Source organism: Micropterus dolomieu, linkage group LG15 (assembly GCF_021292245.1).
Source record: "Micropterus dolomieu isolate WLL.071019.BEF.003 ecotype Adirondacks linkage group LG15, ASM2129224v1, whole genome shotgun sequence".
NCBI lineage: Eukaryota > Metazoa > Chordata > Actinopteri > Centrarchiformes > Centrarchidae > Micropterus > Micropterus dolomieu.
The window spans coordinates 2040704-2051607 of record NC_060164.1 but is presented as its reverse complement, the minus strand read 5'-3'; the positions used below and the strand labels follow the sequence as shown (position 1 = coordinate 2051607).

General features: G+C 39.4%; 1 protein-coding gene across 1 annotated transcript; it reads left to right on the top strand.

Moving 5' to 3' along the window:
• The first annotated feature begins 385 nt into the window (after positions 1 to 385).
• On the top strand, positions 386 to 10254 carry ogfrl1 (opioid growth factor receptor-like 1). The gene is made up of 7 exons (XM_046070562.1): positions 386 to 700; positions 2101 to 2187; positions 2345 to 2423; positions 2691 to 2769; positions 3919 to 3985; positions 4755 to 4900; positions 6412 to 10254. The coding sequence occupies exons 1-7, from the start codon at positions 515 to 517 to the stop codon at positions 6956 to 6958; spliced, it is 1191 nt and encodes a 396-aa protein (XP_045926518.1). The 5' UTR covers positions 386 to 514; the 3' UTR covers positions 6959 to 10254.
• Positions 10255 to 10904: the final 650 nt, after the last annotated feature.

Here is a 10904-nt window from a genome sequence, read left to right as displayed (position 1 = left end):
CTGGTTACAAACAGTATTAGAGCCTTCAGAGAAACAAATAGCGATATACAACATACTGTAGCATACGTTATATATGATTCTTGGAAAACAAGCTCAATAATGATTATTGCTAGAATTAATTAAAGTAATCAAAAACTGGGTTGCTCATTCTGTTTTTCAAAATTGTCATAAAATGCAGCTGAGGAACAAGTTGAAAATGTCCCTTATTATTTCCCTTATTTTCAAATCCCAATGTCGACAGGTATGTTGTACTTGTTCAGTTCAAAATTCACGGTTTATAGCTTTAAGACCTCCTGCTACTTCTTTGTGACACTTATCACCTCTCATACCAAAAGACGCATCATCGTTGCTGAACTGGAAATCCCCCCTTTCCTGCCATTTAAAAGCTCCGCTCTGAGGGCAGTGAGAACGCTGCGCTCTGCAAACCAAAATACGAGATTGTGAGTAAAATTATGTAGTATTTTGCGAAAAGAAGAGGATAGTAAAAGAGAGAGGGTTTTGCATGTTTTTTTAAATGGGAAATCTGTTGGGTAGCTGGCGTTTCAAGGAGCCGAGCACCGTTGAGGAATGCGACTCGACGTGGGGGTCGGACTCAGAGAACGATGACCCGGCAGCTGAAGATGACAGCGGTATCTCCGACTCCGTCAGCCCGGCGGAGAGCGACTGGGCCGCCGGAGACTCCGGAGACACGCCCCCGCAGGTACAGTGAGTGTTATGTAGGTAGCATGCATTTGATTACACAATGGGGGGTTGGGAGAGTCGGAACATGGTGCGGTAACACGAGTACTGACGAGGCCAGGACTCGCAAAGGGCAACTGAGAAACCAATACTATGCTGCTGTCCTGTTGAGCATACAGCCACCGCCAAACTTCATTCAAAAATATCTTTATCTTATGTAACATTGGTTATATGCAAGGCATCACATCACTTTTAGTCTTTCAGATTATAAAATTGTTGTCAAATTTGAGATTAATTAACATAAATTGCGGCTTGGTCGAACATTTAGGATATAGGCTAAGTTTAAGTATTACATCTTATTTAATATTGTATCTATATTTATATCTTATTTATTTATATAAGATACCTACAATATTGACTTGTAATGTACTGGATATATGTATATATATATATATATATATACACATATATATATATATATACACACACACACACACACACACACACACACACATATATATATATATATATATATATATATATATATATATATATATATATATATATATATATATATAATTCTATTAAGTAATAAAGACAGTTGGCTATTCCCAACATTGCTTTCCAGTGGAAGTTACACTGTCTGCCTGCTGGTATATGAAAGAAGTAAAATATTCTGTTAGACTACAGCCTCATTATTATGGTCCTGAATTGTCACAGTAGTTCTCTGGAGGGTTGTTATTGGACTACTTTCAGGATATTAAAACCAGCAGGTTATAACAGGACTATTTGAGAAACTGTTATTCACTGGATCACTCTTTGTTAGATTATTTGAAATTGGTTAAATCTGACTTCTCAACATTTATGCCATGATTACAATCAGAAATTATATTTTCTAAGCAAGGATGCAGTTTGCAATTTTATATCAGGATCAGGTTAAAATCACAAAAGGCACAAACTTGGCTGTAAAAGAACAGAAAAGAAACATCACATGGTTACTGGGTGAATGTTTTGATACCAGAGTTCTGGTATTGTTAATAGACTGTCTAGTATATAGTATACATAAATGTAGTTAGATAACAGGAACAGGCTCAGTGTAACACTGCAAGCCTTTCTGACCAGTGGAAGTTAGCATGACCCAGATTTTATTTGAGAATCAGATCTAGTTTCTAGCGTCCTTTTGTAGTGATTTCACAGCATTACTGATGTGAATTGTCCTCCTTTGCTTGAAAGAAGTGGATGATGACAGCCCTTAACCTCAAAAGCAGTCAGTGCTTTCAGTTCATCTGAACGGTAGATGAGTGCTACACTGCATCTCTTAATCTACATTTGAACTGTTTTTCTTCCCCTATCTTTTATTTCTTTCCTACGCTCCTCCCTTCTTTCTGTCTGTCTGTCTGTCTTTCTTCCTTCCTCTCGCAGCTGACTGAATCCCCGGAGTCTGTTCCTAAGATGAAGAGGAGTTTCTATGCTGCCAGGGACCTCTACAAATACCGTCATAGCTACCCGGTACAAGCACACATACACACACACGCTCAAACAAAAAGTTGATGTTATTGTGGTGCCATTGTTACACACAAATGTAATACACAATGCGCATTTGTTTTCTGCTTCTGCTGTTGTAGACACCCAGAATGATCTCTGTGATCTGTGTGTTTTTGTGTAGAACTACAGGAAGTCCCGGCAACCCAACGAGTACCGTAACCTGCGCTTCTACCTGAACAAGATCCCCCTAGTACCTGATGGTGAGATCACACACACACACACACACACACACACACAAACACACACACACTTTGCATGCCGACCTCCTGTCACTGTGGAGCGAAGCAATGTTGGTTTTGGGCTTAGTGAGTTTTGTTTGGCTAAAGGTTATGTTTGACTGGGAAAGACCAGCAGATTAGTGGACTGATCCAGTGTTTGAACACTCTTACACACACACACACACACAGTACAAGTCCATACACACTAGAAATGTGTGTGACAGCTAATTAGCCCCTGTCTCTTCTCAGGTATCTATATAGAGGAGATTCTGACAAAGTGGAGAGGTGACTATGACAAACTGGAGCACAATCACACCTACATTCAGTGGTGAGAAATTTCACATGTCTATTTTCATTTTCATTAACCTTATGATAGCACAAACTCCTGGTAATTGACTGGATTGTTAATTGCATGGTACAAGCCACAGTAACTGAAATGTCAATTCAGTTTGATTACATTTTATTTATATAGTCATATAGCGCCATGTCATGTCGAAGCTTCTTTTTTCCTGCCCAGTTGTCAAGCTACTGTTAGCAGAAATAACGTGAGGATTTTATCAGGTGTACCTCCTGAATGTGGGACATTTTAGAATTGGAATGGATTTGCAATTGACTCAACCGCTAAGGCCCGTCCCCTATAGTTACTGTCGCAACACTGTTCTTAAATGGCAATATGCAGTTTGCAATGAATAACAGGGGCAGACTTACAACTCTAAATTCTTAGTAAGTTTCTAAACAATGGGTCCTTTATCTCAGGCAGAAGTAGACAAAAGCTGTGGAACACTGATGTTGACTGCTGAAATGACAACTGTTGCGGTCAGTAGCAGCTACTGTAGTTATCTAATTAACTTTAGCTCCGTGAGTTGGTTGTCTAGCTGATCTTTGAGTGTTTAAGAAATTGGAACTTTGTAATGGTGACATACATGATATTGTGCTATACGCTGCTGCTAAATTTGCATCAGTGTCCATGGCAAAAACACAGCAACCTCACCAATACTGTATATGATCCATGTAGAAGACATGGGAATATAGAAACAACATTGTTGTTTTGCAGTAGCCTATTGTGCAAAATGTAAAATCAGATTGTTATTTCAGTCTAGCATAACTCTGTATGGCTGTTTAGCTTATACTTCAGTTTATTTCACTTTTAATATTATTAACAGATAAAACAGTTTATAGAATAAGGACTAACAAACGTGTTTGGTACCCAACACATTGCTTTCTCAGGTGGTTAACGTTGGCTGGGGATGCTGCAATATAAACTTCCCCAAATCCAATAAAGAGCAGGACAGAGATGCTAATGTTAGCCCGAACTCTGATAGCATCCAGGACCGGCTTCCACAGAGTGGGGAAATGCTACTAATGTCAACAGGGCTTTTGTAGCGTAAAATGACACTTTATTATTTAATGAACAAATGTGTTTTCATCACATCCATCTGATCTTCAGTTTTTTTTTACTTCCTTTTCCGTGTGGCAGGCTGTTCCCATTAAGAGAACAAGGGCTCAACTTCTACGCACATGAACTGACTCAGGAAGAGATCAAAGTAAGACACACGTATAAATACAGTACAGTACGTCTAGAATCTATACATGTAGTATGCAGCTACCTGCTGCATGTCTGGTTTGTCTCTTCATTGCATAAATGTTTACCTTGGTTGAGAGATAGAGCACGTCGTCCATTCAACCATGAAATTAAAAAATTTAATTCCATTTAACATGAGGGACATTTTTACATTTTAAATGACACTGTGCACGGCTCTATAGCGTCTGGTCATTTTTCTTTGATTTTTGTGATTCTACCATGGGAAAATAGGCTAGTAACCTACTACTGTTTTTAGTCTGTTTTAATAGTGTTTATTGTTGATATACAATCTGGAGTCTGCACAGGGTGTTCTGTTTTGAAATTTGACTTGAATTGAGACATCCTGCCCGGTTCGAAGTGGTCTGTGCAGCGTGGGTATTCTCCGTGGAGCAGATTGGAGAGCCACTTCTGGGCCACATCCAAAACTGCGGTGCATCTGGTGGAATCACAAGCATTGTGTAGAATGGCTGCTCTAGCAGCCACGTCACAGCCGGGAACTTGACATAATCATAATCAGCAGTTGAATTCTCTTTGGTTATGTATAATTGTCTTGAAAGTCATACATTCCCATGAGCGTCTGACTAACTTCGGATGTGGTTTGGGTGAGACGGGTGCATCTCTACAGCTTTTATGTCTCCATCTGATCACCCAAAATGGATTTTCATGCCAAACAGAGAGGTGGTGTTGTACCTGTCTGTTGGTCTCTGATTTTCTGTTTCAACTCCTGTCAGGAATTCCAAAGCACTCGGGAAGCTAAGCGGAGATTCCTGGCGGCCTATTCCCTGATGTTGGACTTCTATGGCATCAAACTGCTGGATAAGAGTGGGAATGTTGCTCGGGCTCCCAACTGGCAGGAGCGCTTCCAGCACCTTAATGAGTAAGCAAACACAAACAAACACACAGACACACACATATAGACACATTGTATGGCCTAGGGGTGTGGAAGTGCAGCCAGAATTTGTGTGAACTTATGGCTCGGTTGCTGATTGTTGCTTTTGTGTCCTTTTTATGGCTCACTGTCTAACTGACAGTGAGCCAATTATCCTAAATACCATGCAACTTAACTGTTCTTTTGTCAGCAGCCAAATGTGAAACAACATGTTTTAAGTCAACAAACAGATGGTTATAGGGTAATTTGAAGGGTTTTTTAAAGTATTATTTTTCTTTCACATCCTCTTTGGATGGTTTCATGGCCCGAGAGAAGTCATTGTGTTTTCCTGCCAAATAACCACTTGGATGGGGTGTGTACTTTTTTGTCCAGGTATATTTTTCTCCTTCTACCCAGCACGGTCTCAGTGCTATAACTATAACCTCCTCAAGTCACACACCACCTGTAAACCTTAGTATTTGATGCTAATTGTTGTCATTTTCCCAACCACACGGAAAACAACAAATTCTCCACCACAAAGCAGCTGCTCAGTACAGTTTCACACTCCCTTCTCTGGCTTTTAATATCCCAACAAATATGCACAAGCACTTTTGCATTTGCTGCAATGTGGTTTCTAGTTTCCTCTCAGGCCACACAACCATCAGAAACAAATATTTAGGGCTATGTATTGTCAAAGACCTCAGAACTGCAACAACATGAGTCGTGCTTTTAGAACCTGACTTTGATTTTGTTTTAGTCGTGTGGTGAAAAGGTATTTTAGTTTGTTCAAAATGGATTTTAGTTTGTTATAGCCATTTGACTAGTAGTCAACAAATATTAAAGATTTGGTCTAGTTTTCTTCAGGGAAAATTTTCATTTTTGTCACGCATTAGATTTTTTGTTTGTTTTTTTGTTTCGAGCATTCTGAGGCTAGTTGCCATCTTTGATGTAAGGCAGTAGTTGGCTACTTTAATTCTGCTCATTCCTACTCTTAATGTTAGGTCCACAGTCCTTGATAATGGTCCGTTAATGTTAGTTAACCTTCTTATGAATGAAATGAAGTCAAGCCGCTAAACTAACTTCTAAGATATAAGAGGATATTGTTTTAACAGTGAAGAAAATACAGGGTGGGATTCGACAGATGCATGCAGGTTGTTGAATGGTTCATTTTTCCATTTGTCCGTCTTTCTCATTATCTCACAAGGTTTTATTTAGACAGGGTTTTGTTTTGAAAATTTACTTAGATTTAGTTTTAGTCTTGTTTACATTAACAATGCCTCTGTTCTATTCTGGTGTCCCTGTAAGCCACCATGTGTGACAGGGTGACAGTGAGCCAGCATGAACAACACCAGGACACCTGTGCTTTTCCTACTGTTACACGTCAAAATGTTTTCTAGGGAGAATGCCTGTTATACAAAGCATATCATTGCAGTCATGTTGCAATTGATGATGATCTAACAGAATTCTCTCGCCCTCTCAATTCCAACAAACCTTTTCACATCCTGCTTTGTTTTTTCAAGGTCCCAGCACAACTACCTGCGGATCACTCGCATCCTGAAGTCCCTGGGCGAGCTTGGCTACGAGGCCTTCAAGGCCCCGCTGGCTCGTCTGTTCCTGGAGGAGTCGCTGTGCCACAACACCATTCCCAACATGAAGCACAGCGTCCTGGAGTACTATGTCTACACCATTCGCCTGCCCGCCACCCGCAGACGCCTGCTCCGCTACGCTCGCCAGCACTACAGGCCTGCCCATGCCTTCCTGTGGGGGCCACCTAAAAGGGGAGGTGGTGGTGTCGGAGGTAGTGGAGGTGCTGGAAGTAGTGGGATCAGAGCACCTGCTCCAACACCAGAGCAACAGAGGAGGGGGGAGGAGAGCACCACGTCAATATGTGCAAGTAGCAGGATTATTGTGTCTTCCCATGATGCCATGACGTGCCAGGACCTGGCTGGAGGAGGGCTGAAGGGCTGCGCAGGACTTGGTTCCAGTATGGCTGGACTGGAGGGAGCGTTGATGATGGCGGGAGCTAGAGGAGAGAGGAACGAGTACAATGAGGTTGTTCCTTTGTAGGGAATGGGGGTCAGATTGTTATGAAGTTTGAAAGGCAGAAAACAAAACAGCTGTTTTGAAAACTAACTAGTTTAATTGTAAAGAAAAAATACATTTATGCCAGAACTTAATTCTGCTTCTGGACAACCCCATAGGACACAGAAACTTAGGGTCATGACAGTAATAGTAAAATAGTTTCACAGAATCTGTCATTAGAATCATTACAGGGTTAAGGGCTTACCATAAACAACTATGATGTTATTTCTTTGCTGATAAATCAGTTTCACTGTATTGAATATGGGATGGGACTAGGGTTGTTGGGGGGGGGCAAGCTATCCTTGTTAAACAAACTCGCCTTGGACCAAATCCCTAAACCATCTAATCCAGTAGAGACCCAAACGTGTGTTGCAAGGCTTTTCCTCATCAGGGCTATGATCACAAAACAACTTAGACTGAATATTGCCTTATTTAATGTTTTGATCTAGAACTGTGGCAGGGGTGAAATGTGGTGATACTGTGGTGAGACTGAAGCCCTGATTTGTATGTTTGTCTCGCGATGGTTTGGGGGGGGGGGGGGGAGTCCTGCTTATTCAATATTGTAGCTGGAGCTCCACTGAGCAACAAGCTGGACTGAGCTCACTTTTTACAGGTGCTCTAAAGTGAAAATTATAATGTGAAGAGGGAGGTCAGGGAAATTATTATTTTTTGTTTTTTTGGTTTTCTAAATTCTGTGACAGGACATAAGGAACGCAAAAGAGAGAGAAAGAATGAAAAGGCAGGGGTGGGCTAATTTGTCATAGCAATACATTTAAACCATATGTTTTGAGATTCACTTGAAATCCTCACTGATGTTAATAATAGCAGGGACAACTCAATATTTAACTGTGTGAAGGTAGCCGCTCCCTCTGAAAATTGTACATAACTCTAGAGCAAAAAACCCCATGACATATTAGTGAATTATATCTATAAGAAACTGTTAAGAATAGAGAAGCTTTTTAGTGACATCACTACTCTCTTGTAAACTATAACTGGCATAAGTAAAGATGCCTGTCACACTTTCAAAGCAAAGGGAGCTATGTCAATAATAAGATCTGTTTCAAAATTTGAGTTACTTTGACAGTAAACGATCTCTTTCGTAGCCCTAGCCTCTACTTCAAAACAAAATGGCAAACTTTTGGCTGGATAACTTGCCAATAGGCTAATTTAGCAGAGTTAAAATGCTAACCTCTACTGTTAATGTTAGTCTCTGTGAGATATATTGTTAGTACAAATAAAGCTACATCAGCTAGCTAGTGTTAGCAGCAGTGGTTAGTTTAGCAAACCACCATGGTTTAAGCCTGCCACTTTAAATTAAAAACGTACATTTTGAATTAATAAGAACTAGCACCTAATAATTCAAATACATTCTATGTAGCCTAATCATCAAATCATCTGTTGATCAATAAGAACGAAGAACGTTGCTTGCATTTGCTATGCCTGTACAGCCTCATTCAAGTAACAAGCTAACAGGTAACATCAGATGTGTTGTTGTGGGAATATAAGTGCTGGCAACAAAAAAAAAAAAAATAATTATCCAATCTATGGTGTTGAATTCAAAATGCTTCCACATCATTTTTTAAAGATGGTTTTGTGTCAGAATCATTCAGTGCAGCTTGCTTGTTTCCTCAATTTTGTGTTGACAAAGTCAACAACAATAGTTTACTGAGACCAACAGGGCATGCAATGGATCAGACTGCATTTTATGCATGACTATATGGTCTCTTGTAACTATAAATATTGAATTCCGACAGATGATTACAGATCGAATATTCAGTTTTTCCTACAGTGGAATGGTAGTTCAAATTTCAACCAAAAAGGTGGCAGCCCTACGTGGCTAACAGTGACACTTTTTTGACAAAATCATCAGTGTATCATTGGATGTGAACTGTGACTGAAGTCAATGCGATCAGATAAGTGATGCGTGGTGTGTTGCACTTTTTTGACAATCTGTGTCTTCCTGTTGAAAGCGCTGTAGGTTTCTCCAAATTGTCGATTTCAAAACACATCCACAAAAGTTGAGAACTTGCTGTGAATGTTGTGTTATTGGCTAACCTTGCAATAATAATTTCAACCAGGCTACACATGGTTGTGATACTGTTGGCGTTATCCCTCTGAATATGAGAGTCTAAAGCTTCTAGGGGGAAGTTTGTAAAAGAGTAGCAGCTGATATTTTTGTCAGATTTTCAGTTTCTTAAATTTTGTTCATTTACATGGCAAAAAATACCCCACAAAAACATCCCCTAGAACTTTACTCAGATGAGGGTGAAGAAGCCACTTAATTAGCATGAAGAATGCTTCAGTAATTTAACTCTCCACTGAAGCCAGACAAATTATTTTGGATTAGCAGGTGCTCAAGGAAGGAAGACAGGTTTCTTTCTGCATTTCTCACCTCTGAGATGTTAAAAACATCTTTCATCACCCTCTTCATTTAAGAGGTTGACAGCATCACATTGCTTGTGTTTTTGTTTTGTTTTTTTAAATAAAAGACCAATTCCAGCCTGATACATCTGGAAGTGTGTCCTGGTCTGTCTAGTCAGCCAAGAGGGACTTTAGGGATATTTAATTAATTCTAGGTATCATTTCAAACATAGAAAATTGAGTTCCTGGTTGCAATAGCTCTCTGTGAAATCAAAAGCCATGTGAGGTGTAAAACAGCAATGATGCATCAATTTAAATTCTTCCTGTAGGATAAGGCCTTGCTCATCATTAGCTGATAAGGTCTCTACATTGCTCCACAGCCAAGTGTATCTGATATAATTGTAAAAATAACTTCAGGTGAATTGTGTGATAACATGGGCTCAAGTATCTGATTTTTTTAGTATACTGTTTGTGTACATATATGCATATGTGTGCGTGTGTATCTGATATTCTTAAGTGCCTTCTTTGTATTTTTATGTTTATCTGTATGCTGTAATGAGTGTCTTTCCCAACTAATTTCCTGGACATCCTGTTTTTTGCAGCATTTTGATATTTATATTATTGTTTGCATTATAGTCATATACAGTATGAGTATTAATGTATAGTAACAGCAGGAATAAAACCCATAAGAATTGGTATAGAGGAGAGGTTCATATATATATATTACTTGAAATTGTTTGTATCTGGCTTATTGATAAAAATGTGATTGTTTAATAGATGAATATTCACTATGCCTGCTGGAGACACCAGTGTTTTCCCAGTGTTCTTTCAGCATAGATGGGCCACAATAACTGGACATTTGCCCTAAAATGTGAAATTTGCTACACTTGACTCAAATAAAAATGGGTATGTGGATGTAAGAAGTGTATGGATCACTATTCATTTTATATAAATTGGTAAGCACACATTTGTCAAGTGCAGAGCTACAGGAATAATCTCATTGGTTGGAGTGACTGCTATCTGATGTCAACTTTAAATAAACTCAGAGTAGAAGATTAGAAATGCAAAGGGATTCGCTTTCAGATACTTAGTATAACTGAGATCATCTGACTGACTTCTGAAATATCACTGATGTAAGTGTGGCAGGGCTAGAAAATGCCTATGATTTTACAGTGGGGGAAATAAGTATTTGACCCCTTGCTGATTTTGCAGGTTTGCCCACTTACAAAGAATGCAACAATCTACAATTTTAATCATATGTACATTCTAACAGTGAAAGACAGAATCCCAAAGAAAATTCCAGAAAATCACATCATATGAATTTATTAAAATTGATAACCATCTGATGAGGAAAAACAAGTATTTGACCCCCTGGACAAACAGCATGTTAATATTTTGTAGAAAAGCCATTATTGGCCAGCACAGATGTCAAACGGTTTTTATAGTTGGTGACAAGGTTTGTGCACATTTCGGCAGGGATGTTGGCCCACTCCTCCCTGCAGACAGCCTCCAAATCATTCAGGTTCCGAGGTTGTCGTCTGGCAACTCGAATTTTAAGCTCCCTCCAAAG